This window comes from Paralichthys olivaceus, chromosome 4, assembly GCF_024713975.1.
Source record: "Paralichthys olivaceus isolate ysfri-2021 chromosome 4, ASM2471397v2, whole genome shotgun sequence".
Lineage (NCBI taxonomy): Eukaryota > Metazoa > Chordata > Actinopteri > Pleuronectiformes > Paralichthyidae > Paralichthys > Paralichthys olivaceus.
Window position 1 is genome coordinate 25,296,621 of NC_091096.1, and position 17,802 is coordinate 25,314,422.

Genomic DNA, 17,802 nt, shown 5'->3' on the forward strand with positions numbered 1-17,802 from the left:
GAGTGAACATAAATGAACAACAAACTAATACTTGTTTTATGTTTCACAGCTCAGAAAATCGGAGCTGTCATGTGAAGTTGATCAACAAAAAGCCCCTCTGAGAGAAAGTGGAGCCAGAACTGCTCTTGAAGTGAATGTGAACAGCGTAAAAAGAGATCAAGCTCAAATGGAAAAAGACCTGAAGAAGGAGCCAATAGAAAAAGACGCTCTCAATTTTATGCAAGAGAAAGCTGAATCAACCACAATTCGAGCAAGACTTGACTCTATGAAGGCACAAATTGCTGATATGAGGAGGTCATGGACAACCGACCAGGATCACAAAGATCACCAGCTGGCTTCTGAGAGCAGGAGGCAAGGAAGTAAACTTGAAGATTCCCTACACAAGGGACAGCCTGCCCAGAAGGACCAAGCCCAGTTCTTGCAAGTAAATAAGAATTTAGAGAGGCTAAAGAAAGCCCCAGCAGACACAGAGGGGGCCACAGAGGCAAAAAGTAAAGAAACCGTGTCACACAAAGAAGATAATATATTTAAGAGTCAAGCCACCTTTGCAAACAGTGGAAGAAAAAAGGCCGACATTGAAGATGCCTTAAACCAGCAGCAGAAGGATGCAGATAAACTGGACAATCTGACCCATGAAAATCAACAGCTGGCTTCTGAGAACAAGAGGCTACAAAGTGAACTGGAGGATGCTGTACGTAAGATGCAATGTGTTCGTGAGGATGCTGTACGCAAGATGCAATGTGTTCGTGAGGCTGCCATCTCCCCGCAGTGTAAATTGGACCATCTGACCAAGGAAAATCACCAACTTGCTTGTGAGAACAAGAGGGTAAAAGACGACCTGGAGGATGTTCGAACTGACATGTGCCGTGCTCGCGAGGCTGCCATGAACCAGCATAAGGAAGACAGAGCTGAACTGGACAACCTGATGATTCAATATGTCCAAGTTGCCTCTGAGAACAAGAGGCTACAAGGTGAACTGAAGGATGCTGTACGTGAGATGCAGGGTGCTCGTGAGGCTGCCATCTCCCAGCAGTGTAAACTGGACCATCTGACCAAGGAAAATAATCAACTTGCTTGTGAGAACAAGAGGGTACTGGAGGATGCTGCACGGCAGCACCAGGAAGACAGAGAAGCTTGCAGCAGACTTGAGGTACAAGTGAAGAAGGAGAATGCCCAATTCTTGCGAGTAAATGAACAATTAGAGAGGCTAAAGAAAGCCCCAGCAGACACAGAAGTGCTGCTGTATGACAAGGATACACAAAGGCTGCAGAACAAGGATACCATGGGTACATTAGAGGCCACAGAGGCAAAATGTAAAGAAACCGTGCAGGATGCAGATAAACTGGACCATCTGACCCATGGAAATCACCAGCTGGCTTCTGGCAACAAGAGTTTACAAAGTGAACAGGATGATTCTGTACAGCAGCAGCAGGAAGATAGAGAAGCTTGCAGCAGACTTAAGGAACAAGCGAAGAAGGAGAAACCCCAGTTCTTGCGAGCATGTAAGAAATTAAAGATGCTAAAGAAAGCCCCAGTATCCGTAGAGACACTGACGTATGACATGGAAACACTTAGGATGGATAACAAGTATATCACGGGTAAGTTAGAAGCCTTGCAGGTTCAGCTAGTGGTTCAGAGGGAAAAAGGTCTTGCTCAGCAGCATGAATTCCTGGCAGAGAAAAATGATATCATCTTGAAGAATCAAGCCATCAATGCTAAGCTCCAACATAAAGTCGATAAGCTCAGAGAACAACTGTCGGAGAGCAAGATTAAACAGGTCCAACTTGAAAATGCCCTTAATCAGGAGAAGATACAAAAGGCTGTGTTGGAGGAGAGAGGTAAACACATTGCTTCCACTCTTGAAAAAGAAAGGAGGAGAACCATTCGTTTTGCCAGTGCTCTTAAAAAAGGAAGGGCCACAAATAAGAGATACAGTGTTGAGCTCATGGAAGCCAAGATCAATAACGTAAAATTGCAGGAGCGGCAGCATTTGAGTGCATTCCTCCACACAGCTCAAAGCCACCTCTGTCGCAGCAGCAGTCAAACTTCAGCTCCAGAAATAACAATGACATTGTGTTGAAGATGGATGAGACAACAAATGCTATAGACAACTGGCAAAAGATACAAAGAAACTTGTATTCTTCTTTCCAGAAGATACTTCAACTCCCGACACCCACCCAAACAGCTGTGCAGCTGTGGACGGGCCAGAAGTCTGTTGATCTCATTGTCCCCATTGACCTCAGGACACCAGACAGACACCTTGGTTAAGAAGATGGTCTAAGTCAAGTTGCACTTACATGTAGCACTTTGTATTTTTGTTTTTTTCTTTTATGTAATTTTAATTAAAAAAAAATTCTAATGCCTTTTTTAAATTTACTTGACTTCCACACTCTGACTAACAACAACTGAATTTCCCACGTGTGTGGATCAATTAAGTTTTATCTTATCTTGAATTAATTCCAGAATCACCGGAAATACTTTGCTTTAAAAAACTTGTAACGTACAAGAGGCTCAGTCATATTCCACCCATTACAGCCACGTCTCACTGACTCAGTGTTTGATTTTAAACCTTTAAGATTGTTCATGACCCAGCTCCTGATTATATTTTAGATCTTTTGAAACTGTATGAGCTTCGCTTGGGATCCTTGTTATGTGTGAAGTTGATCTAACTCCCAGAACACCGTCATGACATGATGAAAGTGTATTCTCACTACTGATGAAGAAAACGTGATAATGAATTCAAACAATAACTCAAGGTCTGAATCCGGGTTATAAACTACCAAGAGTAAAAAATGTCTATTTAGCTTTTTTATTTTGAAAATCCAGTCTCTTTTTCGGGCATCCTGACAACATCCCGCAACTCTCCGGGTTTTTATTTTGAAAATCTAGCATCTTTCAGGCTTCCTGGGAACATCCCGTAATTATTTGGGGGGTTTATTTTGAAAAACCAGGCTTTGTACAGGTTACCTGGTATCATCCTATTACTATGGGGCGGGGCTTATTTTCAAAATATAGGCTCCTTATAGACTTCCTGGTAACATTCTATAACAAGAGGGGGGGGGGGGCTTATATTTCAGAATATATGCTCTTTACATGTTTCCTGGTAACATCCAGTTACTATTGGGGGAGGGGGGGGACTTATTTTTTAAATTGTCAAAAAGTGAAGCAAAAGCTCCTGTCCTCACCCGGTCTTGAACCCAGACTCACATCACATGATGTAAGAGCTTCAACCACTGGACTAAAGCAGAGCGTGGTGAAAAAGTTTGAAATCGGTCAATTTAAAGAGGAGCTTCTTCCTCTGCGTGTCTATGGGGTTGCTATGGATACTCACTGATTCGATTAGGAAACGCCTGTGTTCTCCTCTTTTTAGAGAGTCGCAGAAGCTTCAGACAAAAGCTTCTAATTCAAAATCTATAAGTCCCATCTGTGAAATAAACACACATGCCTCCTTCACAGCCAAACCATTAAAACTCGCCATGCTCTCCAAAATTCAGATTCAAGACTGAGACGCTGGTCTCTTGTCCAATCCAGCAGAAACAAATTGTCTGTAAATTGTCTGTGTTTATATAGTGCTTTTTTTTATATCAGTATCAGCCCAACGAAACTTCCGCATGTGGAAATTAATTAATTAGAATAATTAATTGACCAGATATCTTTGATTTGATCCCATCCTCCTTTTTATCACCATATAATTATATGGTGGTCACTTCTGTCCATGGCGGTTGTTGTGATCAGAATTCAGGCCTCTGTGTCCAGATTTGATTATTTTTCACATAATCAGTTAACATTGTTCTCAAATCTTTAAAACAGCTCATTCACTAAATGAGAAAACTGAGTCCTGATCAAGATCTCTATCACTTTAAGTTAAAACCTAAGAAGATTAAAGTCCAATACCTAGAAATGTTTAACTAATGTCATTATAACATATTGCCATGTGAGAACACTATACCAGCTCATAGGTTTACACCAAAATGTTCAGTTGCAGTTTTCAATGTATTTATTTATTTATTTCAGTAGAAAATGACAGATTATTTTACAACTCTTAAACGAAATAATTTAATAATTAACAAAACAAAATAATCAGAGCTTGGCAAATATCATCAGATACCAAAAAAGTTCATAATTACAGAGCCAGAAGAAATGCAGAAAATGCTACATTAGCACTGGATGAGTCTGTAACATGGATCGAGTCAAGTGTTCAATTACCTTCCGAAAGTGAACGCCTCTATAAAATATTTTGTCTGTCAAGAGTTGTCTCTTGACCCACTTCAACACTCTGAGCTGTGTAGTTGGTGAAGTTATTTTCTAGGGCTAAGAGCAGAGCAGATTAAATGTTAAAATACATTTAAAACATTTGTTTACCAGAATTAAAAACATTTAATGTTAAAAATCTCACATAATTCTTTGCAATATCAGAGGATTTAGTAAAAAACAAATTGGGCAAATGAGCTGTTTGTCTTTTCTTTGAAGGTGTCAAAGACACGGGGGGAAAGTACGTGGCGTGGTTATTGACTGGATGGTGCCTCCCTTCTAACCACTTGTCTTGACACTGTAATATTTGGTCTCTTTCTTCTGGTTTATGTTGAGAATGATTTCGACCATACTATCTGTTTTACACAGTCAGAGCTAACAACCTATTCTTTATTTCATTTCCAGATTAAAAGCAGTTAAGCAGCTGAGATTTTTTAAAAACTTCCCTAATGTTGTGTGAATGGATTAAAAGCATGTTTCTTGTTGGTGGTGCAGCAGCAGTGTGAGAACAGGATCTGAATGATCAACAGGATCAGTCGTCGTCTGCTTCATCAAAGGCCACGCCAGTCGCTTGCATCTTTCTGCAAAACACATGAACAGTTGTAGCTTCCCTTCACAGAGAGAGTCATTGGGCTACTGTTGTCAGTTCATAGGAGATAAACTATACTTTTTAGTTCCTGGGTTGATGAGTGAAGCCCCTGGATCTCTTCTCTTCACCGCCACTGATGGACCACAGTTCTGCTGCTGCCGGGGCTCAAACCCTGAAGAAGACCATCTCCTTAACAACTCACCATATTTATAACACGGCTACTGACAATCCTGGATTCTGATTAGTAATAAGATGTAGACAAACCTTTACTAACTGGATACTTGTATGTGTGATGTTCTAAATAGATGCACCATTGTGGCAACAGCTCGAACTAGGATTATTATGTTACCGCAAACAACCAAATAGGAGGAGCATTGGTTTCTCAGTAATAACCATGCAAATGTCATGTTAAACGTGTATCATATTTGAGGGAAAACACAAGAAAAGAAAAAAAAAAAGGTGTTAGCGCTAAAGGATGTTGTTGTGATGGTGATGAGCCTGATTCTGGGGCATAGCTGCAAAGGGAGGAGAGGAAACGTGACTGAAACCACACAGAAAATAAGACAGCAAAACAAGTGAGGGCTCAGAGGGGTTAAATGCGTAAATGAATGGGTTTGATTGTGTGTGGTATTTTGTTGGCGATGGTATAATTGGGAAAATATACCCTTCAAGTGTTTATGATCCATGATTCAGTCGAGGCTATTATCAGCTTAGTATTTGTAGTTATTATCCCCCACCTGATCTATTAGTGATATAAGTTTCTCCATGTAGTCCACTAACTGTTTCCCAATGAGAACCGATTTGATTGAGTTTAGTTTAACCTTGTTGGGTTTCTCTATAATTTTTTTATGTCTCAACCTTCTGTGTTAAATTGAAATTGGATTGTATATAGCCAGAGCTTTGGCAATGATTGTGTAAGAGGGGAAATTGTGTGTGGGTGGCTGTCAAAGTGGCAAAACCCACTGCATTGAAATCATGTCACCCACTAGCTCAGGTTTTTGTCAACAAAGGTTTTGGTATTTAAGTTTTGGAGCTTGTCCATAGTTCATGATGAAATTACTCATATCCTGCTCTCAGCCGTCTATAATTACGGCAGTGTACGTATATAATCTAATCAATATAGTAAAAGTCCTTTGCCTCTATTTGTCAGGTATGACTCAGTTTTTGAGTACGTAGATGCATGAACACTCCTGATGCTGGAGACCTTCAGTGTGGACTGTAGATGCCCCCCTGTGGATTACATGGCAGACCCCAGGTCAGTCTGCTTATTACTAAGAGTAGCTATATGCAGTGCCCTCGCTTTTTTAAACGTAATATTAAGATAATAGATTAAAGCGACTGTGATAAGCAAACTACTAAACAAATCCTAATTTAGATTATCTCAACGCACATTACATAGAAGGTCAAAACCTTAAAATTAAAGAAAAACCCAACAGTTTCCACAATGAGCAAACACTTTGGTGACTGTGGAGAGAATAAACTCTCTAAATAAGTGGATGAAACCTCTAGTGGGCGGCCTTCTGCCTCGACTGGATACAGCTTTAAGAACATACGTACCTGTGTGATTCCTCTGATGATTTTTTACTGGACTGAGGGACGGTGGTCTAACTAGAGGGGGGTGACAAAACACATCCAGCACTGATTCCAGAGTGACCATGGGGTTCAACTCTATAGACGATCTTACAAGCTCAAATCTGAAACTTTATGAAGCACCGGCAGTGAGTCATAAGAACAAAGTACCTTTGCTGTCGAGCTGAGTGAGGCTGTCTGCCATTCTGAACAGCAGCTCCTTCAGTTCCTCTGTAGCCTGTGGCCCCTGCAGCCTGGACAGACTCACACTCAGGTCACCTGACCTTGAGGACACCTGGAGCTCTGCCCTGGTGTCATGTATGACGACAGACGCGTTCCCACTAACACAGGCAGACCTGAGGGGAAGACGGAGGAACACTGATATCATGATTACACTCTCTGATCTGTACAGTCACACACATTTGGCACACATACACACACTCTGACATGTTGTACCAGTAAATGATCTGTATTTGTACAGCACTTTCACCCATTCACACACATTTATACAGTGCATCTATGTACAGCACTTTCTCTATAACATATTACTCATGAACCTCTGGCACAGTGTCTTTGTACAGTTCAGCATGTGGAATGGGGGAGACTGAGATCAAACCTTTCTGGTTAGTGGGCAATCCGCTCTACATACTAAGCCACAGCCGCTGATTGGTTAGCTACTCAATATGCTTCACCGGCACCAACAATTAATAGTTACTCATATTACACAAAGGGTATTTAAAGGAATAGAGTATAATCTTACCTGAGTTTGTGAATAAAATCCTCTGTAGATTTCAAGGCAAACTTCTGTCTCTGCACAAACAGGTAAAGTTAGAACCAGAGGCAGATCAGGAATAAGATGCTCTGTGAGAACCCTGGCGGCTCAGCTGCAGGTGAAACTTACAAACTCATTCATGGTGTCCTCTGCGTACTCTGTGCTCCAAACATCTGCAGCATCTGTCAGACTACAAAACAGTGTCAGCTGACACACTGACGCAAACTGCACAATTTCACTGTTTTCATTACATGGTCTCAAAAGTGAAATAAGGTAGAATCAAGGTGAACGGTTGTTTTATTTACCCTGGACTGCATGTGTTCACATTACTGTCTCAGTACACACACTGAATGGAAGACTTGTGAACCAGACTGCATATAAATATTTGTTAATATTACATTAGCTGATAAAGAAACAAATATAAATACACAGGGAGAGTACAACCGATGATTGCTTTACTGAGTCTGGGAGTTGTTCTTCAATTCTGCATAAATTATACATCGTAACAATCCATTGGTTCAGGGGTTTTCAAAGTGTGGGAGAGTTAGCCCCCCCCCCCCTCCATTCATACTTAAAAAATGGTTGTTGAACACATTTGTACACATTTCAAACATCTGTGCTTTTAGAATGTCTTTTTTTACACATTCAAACATCTGTACTTTCAGAACATCTTATTTAAACATTTCAAACATCTGTACTTTCAGAAGATCTAACCCTAACCCTTTTTTTTACACATCACATTTAATTTTTATCACCTCACATCACCACAATCGCGCCCCCCCCCCCTGAAGAACTCTGGCGCCCCCTAGAGGAGACGCGCCCCACACTTTGAAAAGCCCTGCAGTAGCTGATTGTTTTCAGTCAACATGTCTGCGAATGGCGCCTTGATGAGCACAACATTCAACTGGCCTTTTCTAAATGGACAATGCAGTTCTCCGCCTTCAGCAGAAACACCGTTGAGCTTATCACCAGCTTTGACTCACCAAATATGAAAGAGTCCATTTCTCCTGTGTGTGTAACACAGGTGTTTAGCCTGGCTCTTTCCGTCCAACACGGTGCAGTACGATGAGGGCCTCACATCGTCCATGTTCCCTCCACTGCTCATAGACTGTCTCTAATGCTCAGTCAACACGAGCTCTTACATGTATTCATTCAGTCCATCAACACAAACCAGGAAGCACAACAACAACACAGAGCCGGGCCTCCTTCTTCTTCTTTGGCTTTTATGTGATGTTGAGTATTACCGCCACCTACTGGACCGGAGGACGGATCACTGAGTTCACCTGTTCACAGATTGTCTTTATATACAGTCTATGGTTGTCACACGTGTCTGGGTTTTCTTCTGTCCCAGCTGCTTTACTGCTTTACTTCCTGTCTAATTCCCTGTGGGTGAATATCCACGAGCAGCCACTGAATAAGAGTTTGCTCTAAAACCAAATCAGAATGGGCTTTATTGGCCAAGTATGTGTTTCCATACATAAATTTGACTCCGGTTTTACATTACTCTAAGTGCACTTACATATACACTGATATCGGGTGAACTGGTAATCTGGGATACCTAGACTCCAGTCTTTTTATTTCCTGTTCTAGTAAAATTTAGTCAGCAGGTCTTTTACTACAAATTAGCATGGACATCATGTGACTGAAATCACATGGCTTCATTGGGATGATGTCACAGAAATGGGCAGGGCAAGTGTCAATCAGAAATTTCCCCTTGGAATTGCATGACAAGGCCATTGATATAAGATTCTGACAAGATTAATGTTAAGGATATAAATCTGTCATAAATAAGACAATGTTCCTGATTGCTATCAAATTGTGAAAAATATTAATTGAGTTCTTTGATACTTGATTGACTTAATATGACACCAAGCTTTGGGTAATGAATCTGGGACAGTCATTTAAGTAATCTAAATGAGGGGAATATGCATTTAAAGACTTCCTGAAGTAAAAAAAAAAGATAAACTACAGAGATGTCGCATATGATTTGCAGTTGTCAGACAGGAGTTAATGGTAAATACAGTGTGTCCCTGTCTGTTTAAACTGTCTGGTTAGCAAACACACATAATCAGCCTTCTCTCTAAGACAGAGATGATCCAGAAAGCAAGAGTCTGTCCTGTGGTCTGCAGCCATTGCTTTCACCAAACATGTGGAGAAGACACTGGACTGATCGGCGATGATGGTCTCTCACCTGTAAGGACTGTTTGTTCCCTGAGTCACCCCAATAGAATGGTGAATTACTGTGACTAATTAATAATCTGTTAATGTTATTTTTGCTTGTTGATTGATTTTTGTTGTGTGTGCTTCAAATTCTCTGTCAGGCTAAACGAGGCTGTAAACATCTGTAATGCAAAGTTACACCTGCAAGTGTTTATTCACTGACCTGTCTTTCCCTTTTCGTCTCACTGCAACACGCAGTGAATATCCAGTGCAACCTTCTCCTAAGGACTCTGCTCATTCATTATCAATTCAATGTGGTTACCTGAATTAATTAAGGATGAATTGTATGTGAATGGGTTTAACACCTATACATGTATTGTCCCTTATTATTGGTGAACAATAGCCTGTTGATAAACAGAGCGGCAGGGGAGGAAGACAACAAAATACAGAGTCAAATTTATATGGTTTATTGAATAAAGTACTTTGGATCTCTCGGTTTAATCTGAATATGATTCATCAGATCAAAACCTGAAACAATGGATTACAGGACATTGAGAAAACCACATGGAGATGTAGTCACTACAAGCTGCCTGTAACAACCAAATGTCTCAATCCTGCTGACCAAGGGAATATGAGTAATGGAGGATGCCACCTTTCTCCAGGAAGCAGTCGTGCTCATGGGTACCCAGGTTGATCTGACGCTGGCAGACTCCCAGCAGGATATCAAAGAAGAAGTTACTGTCGTAAACCTCCAGCCTCAGTGTGTCGGTCTCCTGCGCCTGGAAATGCGTGAACTCCTCCTCCCACCAGGGGTTAGGGTTGTTGTTGCGAACAGATGTCTCACCAAGGTCGGCAGAGCCACAGAACACCTTGACGTAGCCGTCTGTGATTCCCAGGATGTTAGAGGGTAGATCGCTCGCCCGCAGGTTGAACAACCTGAGCTGGGCTTGAGCCACAGTCAGACTGCACAGGAGCAGCAGGAGGAGAGGAAGACGGGAGGCCATGGCTTCGCAGAAAGCTGTGGAGAAGTAAAAGCTTTTTCATCTGGGATGTTCTGTGACACTTTCTCAGTTTTCTGTGCTTGTGTCTGCACTGTTTTAGTTACTTTAGTGTTATAGACAGCATTTATTGACATTGTCAGCTTCATTTCCTTTTTAGTTTGGTCAAAGCATCAGAGGAGCGATACATATCCTGCTATTTCATAAAGATGTAATTTTCTGATTTCACATTGATGTCATCATCATTACTTTAATTTTATTTTTAGATGCTGTCTATTGTCTTATAGGATGCAGAGATACCTGGAAAAACATATCTTTGATGTATGTATGCTATTCTCTGCACTTCTTTGTGACTTCCTTATGGTGCCATGATATATGAAGGGGAATAATGTTCTGATCAATACTATCTCAGATTGTCTCTTCATTATTTGTGGAGATATCTTGGAAAATGTGCTCCGTCCATGTGCGGATACGTTCCTATGGGACACTTTCAATTTATTTCAATTCAGTTTTATTATCTCATCAAGGGTGAAATGTAGAAACATCCCATATCCAACAGCAGGGCTGGAGATTTGATCCTCTCTCAAATTAATGCTCCAAGGCATTAAATTATTTTCAGATGTTCAAATTAAGGGAATGTAAAAATAATAGAAAAGGATAAAAATATAAAACCTCATATGGACCCAAAATATGAAGCATTAGATGAGATGAAACAGAACAAGTTCATACATAACACATACACATTTGTTGAATGTAGGACCGTTGAAAATATGGACAAGTCATGTTCCTGAAGCAAAGCATCTGTGTCAACCCCACATGACTCATGACTCATCACTTATGACTCAGTGAAAGGTCAGAGGTCAGGGGGGTGTTCCATCATCTCTAAGAGAAGAGAGTGAGAACATGTTGCCTGATAACAGCTGGGTTTATTTGGACTGTTCGTCCATTCATTGCCAACTTATGTCTAATTTCCATTCGCTTCCATCTTATCTCTAATAGTCCCAAAGATACGTGCTGTATTCACGTTGCAAACAATTCCAATATGTCTTGTATTTATTTCAGATCCGTTCTCATCTAATTTATGCACTGCCCAGTTTGCTTTTGTCAAGATTACTTATTACTTATTAGTTCCTGTTAAAAGAATGAACTCTAGTCTTAACCTTAAAGACTGCATGGGCTCAAACTCTCTGTCATGAGGCCAAAAGTGAAGGTCTCTGATTAGGTTATGGCATAAATAACATTTGCTTTCCATAAAGTGATGGCATGGTATTAAACTTGTTTTTTTTTTTTTTTTAACAAAATTGACTCGTGCTTGACACTTACATTAACAATCATATTTAGTATTTAGGTATTGTTGTTAGGTATTGGTTGTAAGTATTAGAGAGAAAACATATGAAATATTTACATTTAAAAGCATGTTTCATTCAGCAAATGGAGGGATGTCAAATCAAAAAGGATAGAAATCTCAAGAAATCAGAAATGGTCTGAAGGTATAGATTAACTTGAAGAACTAAAAAGAAGAGAAAAATCCACAGAGAGCTAAATTACAGTGACAGTAACAATCTTACCTGTGGTCTCGACAGCCTTGTCTGTCACCACACTGTGTGTAGCTCCATGTGGTTTTCAAGGTAGGTGGGGCTAATATCAGCATCACCCTCCCACAACGACACAACCTGTTACACTCTCAGCATTATATAACACAACACATCTAGATTTTTGTTTTGCTCATTGGTCACCTTATCTGCCCCCATGAAGGGCGAAGACACCAAATATTCTGGACAAAAAAGTTGTTGTTGGTCACAGTGTGTTTACCCTGATAACACATGGGCACTCTGACTTATAAAGACTATAGGTAGATTGTCTTAACTCCCACACATCAAATGTTGGGAACATATTATTTGACATGATCGAATTTCAAACTAGAAATGTTTAAATATATTGTTTCCTGTCCTGCAACACTGTTAGGCTTGGGTCAGGTTGACAGGCGGCAGTAACATGCCAAGATTTGCTACAATGCATGAAGAAAGGCATGGAAAGAGAAGGCTAGCTAGTAAACATGAGTATAAACAAAGCTGGATTAAAAATACTTTGTTGATGTACTCCGTTACAGGTGGACCTTGCAAATGTTTCATGATGAAGGAAACCTTCTCGACTTGTGCATGATGGTGTGATGGATACACACATGGTGAGTAAAACAGTTTGACTGTTGTCTGTTTACAAGAAATCTCCATGAGGCTAAGTTCCCAGTTCAGCTGAACAAAGCCAGGGAGCCAGCAGAGAGACCTGAATATGAAGCATTTGATTAAACTCAGTCACACAGTTTACAACTAGCAAAGGGAAAAAATAATGCAAGAATACGTTGACATAATTTTAGTATGACAAGTATGACCTGATCTACTAAAGGTTTGCACGTGTAAAACACATGCAAACTTGATGACTTTCATTTAGCACACGTGATTAATAAAGCCTCAAAAAAATTGGTTGTGACTGCGTCCACATTAGGTGGGTTTGAAAGGTAGGTGCTAATCGGCACAGCGTTATGCACACATGGCTGCAGTTATTGTGGTGAGGAGGAGACGGCATGGAAGAAGACAGAGAGAATGGGTGTTTTCTGCTCGTGTTAGCATGTTTGGATTGACGCAAAAATAATCCCTCTCTTGTCAGAGCAATGATGGCAATCGTCACACCAGTTACAGCACTGACCAGCTGCGCTCCGTGTGCGCTACAATGGCCCAAGTGTCTTGCCTGAAAGTGCACTGCACCTCCTGCTCAATATTGGTCAGAGGCATCTCTTACACCGACCCCCCACCTGTTTTATTTGCCGATGTTTTATGGTGAGCTAGTTTTCCTTATGTCTTATGTCTTTCATCGGTTGTTCTTTTTGTTTTTACCCACAGCATTTACATTCTGGCAGATACTCGCCCATATCGTGTTTCTTTGAGTTATATTAATATTACCTTGCTGTAGCTCAACAACGTGTTTGTTTGCTTCTTCCACCATAGCAGACAGAAGTAACGCGCGCAAAACTCTCAGCTGCCTCTTCCCTGTTTGCTCCTGTTATCATTTGCGCAATTATTTTTTGTGGATCACCTGCAAATACGCCCACAAACGAAACGTGCAATCTGTTATAATGCACACGCAATTCAGCACTCTTTATTTGAGACCTTAGTAGATCAGGCCCTGTGTGTTCTGTGCTACAGCCTTCTGTATGGACGTCTACCATAATTTTGAGGCCTGAACTTTGAGATGTTGAATTGAAATTCACAACATATTTGACCCAATGCTTCCTACAGTCTGATAAGTTGAAGCGTAGGTTTATTCAGTTATAACTAAATGCCGAAGAGATGTGACAGTGGTTTGAGCACAAAGAGTAAAACTTCTTTCAGCAGAGTTTATTTTTCATTTTCAACCTTGGAAAAAGGTGTACTTTTACTCAGCAATACAGTGGGACAGAGACACCAGCTTGTGAAAACATTCCTCAGAGCCTGTCAGAGAGATGTGGGTTGCATGTGAGGAAGGTCAGATTCATCTGCACACTCTGCCCGATGACTGTCTCAGTTGAGGGTGTAGGTGTAACGGAGGGTGCCACCTTTCTCCAGGAAGCAGTCATGTTGATGGGTTCCGAGTTTGATCTGACGCTGACAGACTCCCAGCAGGTCATCAAAGATCATGTCATGATCGTGAACCTCCAGCCTCAGTATGTTGTTCTCCTGGGCATTAAAGTAGGAGAACTCCTCCTCCCACCAGGGGTTGGGATTGTTGTCTTGGACGGATGTCGTACCCAGAGTGGCTGAGCCACAGAACACCTTGACGTAGCCATCTGTGATTCCCAGGATGTCAGAGGGAAGACCACTTGCCCGAATGTTGAACAACCTGAGCTGGGCTTCAGCCACAGTCAGACTACACAGGAGCAGCAGGAGGAGAGGAAGACGGGAGGCCATGGCTTCACAGCAAGCTGTGGAGGAGGAATAAAAAATCCAGATTGTTGCTAATGTTCTCAAATGTTTTCTCATAATTTTTCACGATTCAAATTTCTTGTCATAATGATACCAAAACACATTTTTATTGGGACCTTATTCAACATAAAACTATATGTGCCACCAGTCAGTTGTCAGACCTGCAGGTAGAAGCCAGTCTTACATGAGAAAACTGCCAGAAAAAAGATTTCTCCTAGGATTGTGTTCATTTTTGCAAATGGATAAAACCATCCTGCAATTACTAAATGTAGCATTTTATCATTCGTTTTATTTAGACATCTATTAAAACCGTTGACACAACACCATAACACTTGACACAACTATCTCAAGACTAGTCAAGGATTTAAAAGAATTTGGTCAAATGTTGGATTATTCTATTTGTTGTATCTGGTTTTGATAGATTTTGATTGTTTTGTTGTTTTTCTCTTATTTGTCCTTTGTGATACACTTTTCACTTAAAGGAAGGTCCCGTGGAAGGTGCTATATAAATTCAAGCCGTTATCATTATTATTATTAGTATACATAATAAACTGGAAAAGGAAAAACAAGTATAGGAATTAACAAATAAACGCTGTGAACAGGCCATTTTGCACCTTCTGCCTTTACTCTAAAAAGTAACAGCTCCTCCCCTTACAGATAATAGAAGCCAACATGGTTATCGTCTTTCCACACACAAACCTCGGAGGTAGACATTTTATAAGATAAAACACCGTCTTCTATGGAAGCGAGTGTGAAAATGTTGCTCCACAACAGCTGGATTTGTTTGTTCCTTTCACACTTCTACCTACATTTACCATATCTCATCGACACTTTCATACATAGGCTTTCTTCACTGTTTCTGCAATTGTAATTACCTCTTTACAACATGTACAGTAGTAATAATGTGTAGTATTACTAAGATTATACAACATCTACTTAGGTATTATAATGTTTCAATAAGTGGAGCAGTGTTTTTACAGATGCATGGATAATCCTCTGCAGAAACTGTATTGTCAAACTAAATCATTATTTAAATCAATTATCTCTGTATATAATGTCCAATTAAGGAGGATCACATGTGTCATGTGAATGTAAAGTTGTACATTATTTCATTAATTGTTGTTTGGTTTTTTATTAGATTCGAATTAATATAACACTTGATAACAAGTCTAATCATATCATGGAAACATGGGTGCAAATGCATGTACACACACAAATGTATCACTAGAATTTTTATTTCCTGATATTTTATTTCCTGATATTTACAGAGTTAAAGAAAAAAACGGTAATTACTATTTTTTTGACGATTAACAATTTAAAGAAGGGAATCACTCTCAGACTTTTTTACTGAGTGTGATCAGAGTGAACTGAACCAGTGAAGTTGAGGACTAGACAACAAAGCCCTGATGAAGTGAAACTCACTATAAAGCTCCATTAAAGAGAACATAGTACTCCGACTTTAGCTTCTCTTCACTGGCTTCCAATCATTTTCTAAATGCTTTTAAGATTTCATTGCAAATTTTTAAAGCCCATTCTGGACTTGCACCTCAGTAGATGTTAAATCTTTTGACGCCATATGTGCCCAGGTGTAAGCTGATGTCCTCAGTGAAGGCCCTATAGTCACCATTCTACAGGACCAAATGTGACCGGGCCTTTTCTGTCAGGGTTCCTGTCAGGGAGACTGACTCCTCATTCTCTTTTATATACACACTTTTATCAGTGTGCTTTCTCCCGGTTCTTATCAAACTTCTATTTTTATACATTTACAATCTTTTATTTTGATCCTTTTTTCTGTGTTTTTTGTTTCTGATGCTGTATGACCTTTAAATTGCTTTTAATAGTTTCTTATTGCTTGCTTTTTAACTGTTTATCATTTGGTTGCCTTCAGTTTTTCATTTTTAACTTGTAAAGCCCTTTGTAACTGTGTTTTAAAAGTGTATTATTATAAAGCATTGTATCATCACTGTTTTTCATGTGTCATGTGAGAATATCAATCGTAGTTGTTTTTTGGGAAATCCCAAAAAGGCAATTTGAGAAAGAAGACACCAGAAAATGAAGTTAAAAGTAGCAGTAGCGGTAGAACTACTAGTAGTAGTGGTAATATTGCTGCTGCAACAGTACTGGTGTACTGCAGCTGTTCAATTATAAATAGGAGCAGTGTGACTCAGGAAAATGGATCAATTCAAGAAATGAGAGGAGAAATCAAAAGAAACTCTCATTTGGCCACAAGCAGAATATTAGATGTGAAAGTCTTACCTGTAGTCTCGATTCCTTGCTTCAGACCTCTCTGTCTGCAGTCCCGTGTTTTAAAGGCCAGCGCAGCTCATATCAGTTTGATAAAAAAACCCTCCCAGAAAACCTGCCACATTCTCAGCACAGTTGCAAATTACACAAGAGCACAGAAGTAGAAATATTTTGACTCCTGCAAATATGTTGTGAAGACTGTACCATTGTCAAAGCAGGTAATACAAGTTTGCTTAAAACAAAAACTTGATGATTGACTCATTAACTGATGAAATGGGGTAAATGACGGTGTAATGAGAAAAGATTTTGTGATGCAACAACGTTTTGTGTCAAAATATCGAGAAACTTTTCACAATGTCTTTTTCAATGCAAACATGAACCAGTCACTTCTTTAGCAAGCACATCTGCTGTTACTTACTGTAAATGCTGCTATTTCACTCATCATGTGGATGAACATTATTGCTGTTTACACCACAGCCATTCACTGCATTTAATATCTACCCTGTGCCTTTTTGACTGGGTATTAATCTATATGTTGTATACTGTTGTATGCTTGTGTACTTTCCTGTTGCTTAATTATATGGTGCTTAATTATATGTGTATTTATATTTGTACTTTATAGTTTACTTGGGGATCAGAGAAAAACTGTACTTCAATTCTGTCTATGGCTGTACATATGGCAGAATTAACAAATGATGTTGACTATGATAGAAGTGTAATTTTGTTTTAGGCTATGGTTTGTGTGAATGTCATACAGACTGGCTCACAGGTCATTGGTCCCAGCTCTTCTTGCTGTTCAGGTGTGGATGTTCAGTACATACAGTACATGATACTCTCCAGGTTGGAGTCACAGAGAATAAACACCGACACTTTCTTGTCAATTCAATTCAATTGTATTTGTATAGTGTCAAATCATGATATACATTATCTCAAGGCACTTTACATAGAAGGTCAAGACCTTCAAATCATATTAAATATAGAGAAACCCAACAGTTGTCACAATGAGCAGCACTTTGGTGACTGTGGAGAGAAAACTCCATTAACAGGGAGAAACCTCATCCAATGTAACTATCTGTTCAGACAGTGATTCTCTGAGATGTTTAGGGCCGATTACAACGACCTCAGTTTTGTCTGAATTTAGAAGTAAGAAGTTTTGGGTCATCCAGGCCTCGATGTTCTTGAGACATTCCTGAAGTTAAACTAAGTGAATAGATTCATCATGCTTCATAGAAATGTACAGCTGGGTGTCATCTGTGTAACAAT

At 39.9% G+C, this 17,802-nt stretch overlaps 3 protein-coding genes and 1 long non-coding RNA gene across 7 annotated transcripts; 1 reads left to right on the plus strand and 3 right to left on the minus strand.

Moving 5' to 3' along the window:
• Positions 1–1,456: 1,456 nt before the first annotated feature.
• LOC138407531 (uncharacterized) lies at positions 1,457–2,372 on the plus strand. Its single transcript, XR_011240955.1, has 2 exons — positions 1,457–1,598; positions 2,152–2,372. It is a non-coding gene; the product is annotated as an uncharacterized lncRNA (long non-coding RNA).
• A 1,607-nt stretch (positions 2,373–3,979) lies between these two features.
• On the minus strand, positions 3,980–8,407 carry paxx (PAXX non-homologous end joining factor). 3 transcript variants are annotated; one of them, XM_020102342.2, is made up of 7 exons: positions 8,165–8,406; positions 7,311–7,371; positions 7,170–7,219; positions 6,581–6,765; positions 6,398–6,448; positions 4,919–5,012; positions 3,980–4,832 (listed from the first exon to the last, which is right to left on the minus strand). In XM_020102342.2, the coding sequence occupies exons 1-7, from the start codon at positions 8,284–8,286 to the stop codon at positions 4,784–4,786; spliced, it is 612 nt and encodes a 203-aa protein (XP_019957901.2). In that variant the 5' UTR covers positions 8,287–8,406; the 3' UTR covers positions 3,980–4,783. The 3 variants fall into 3 exon arrangements, with proteins under 3 accessions (XP_019957901.2, XP_069380475.1, XP_069380474.1); XM_069524374.1 differs by lacking the exons at positions 3,980–4,832; positions 4,919–5,012 and adding an exon at positions 5,176–5,355 and having other exon boundaries at positions 8,165–8,407; XM_069524373.1 differs by lacking the exons at positions 3,980–4,832; positions 4,919–5,012 and adding an exon at positions 5,833–6,070 and having other exon boundaries at positions 8,165–8,407.
• Positions 8,408–9,792: 1,385 nt separating this feature from the next.
• On the minus strand, positions 9,793–13,354 carry LOC109639090 (perforin-1-like). Of its 2 annotated transcripts, none has more exons than XM_069524375.1 (2): positions 13,297–13,354; positions 9,793–10,359 (listed from the first exon to the last, which is right to left on the minus strand). In XM_069524375.1, exons 1-2 carry the CDS (start codon positions 13,337–13,339, stop codon positions 9,950–9,952), a joined length of 453 nt encoding a protein of 150 aa, XP_069380476.1. In that variant the 5' UTR covers positions 13,340–13,354; the 3' UTR covers positions 9,793–9,949. The 2 variants fall into 2 exon arrangements, with proteins under 2 accessions (XP_069380476.1, XP_019957929.1); XM_020102370.2 differs by lacking the exon at positions 13,297–13,354 and adding an exon at positions 11,908–12,020.
• A 362-nt stretch (positions 13,355–13,716) lies between these two features.
• LOC109639087 (perforin-1-like) lies at positions 13,717–16,668 on the minus strand. The gene is made up of 2 exons (XM_020102368.2): positions 16,552–16,668; positions 13,717–14,294 (listed from the first exon to the last, which is right to left on the minus strand). The coding sequence occupies exon 2, from the start codon at positions 14,278–14,280 to the stop codon at positions 13,894–13,896; it is 387 nt and encodes a 128-aa protein (XP_019957927.1). The 5' UTR covers positions 14,281–14,294; positions 16,552–16,668; the 3' UTR covers positions 13,717–13,893.
• Between the last annotated feature and the right edge of the window lie 1,134 nt (positions 16,669–17,802).

Bases quoted from the DNA above. Each gene is read 5' to 3' on its own strand.
- paxx (XM_020102342.2), bottom strand. From the start codon at position 8,286: ATGAGCAGTGGAGGGAACATGGACGATGTGAGGCCCTCATCGTACTGC. The intron at 7,372-8,164 runs GTGAGTCAAAGC...ACTGTTTTGTAG, and splicing joins AATGGACTCTTTCATATTTG to TCTGACAGATGCTGCAGATG. The intron at 6,449-6,580 runs GTACTTTGTTCT...ACCCCCCTCTAG, and splicing joins CACTCAGCTCGACAGCAAAG to TTAGACCACCGTCCCTCAGT.
- LOC109639090 (XM_069524375.1), bottom strand. From the start codon at position 13,339: ATGGTGGAAGAAGCAAACAAACACGTTGTTGAGCTACAGCAAG. The intron at 10,360-13,296 runs GTAATATTAATA...ACTTCTCCACAG, and splicing joins CGTTGTTGAGCTACAGCAAG to CTTTCTGCGAAGCCATGGCC.
- LOC109639087 (XM_020102368.2), bottom strand. From the start codon at position 14,280: ATGGCCTCCCGTCTTCCTCTCCTCCTGCTGCTCCTGTGTAGTCTGACT.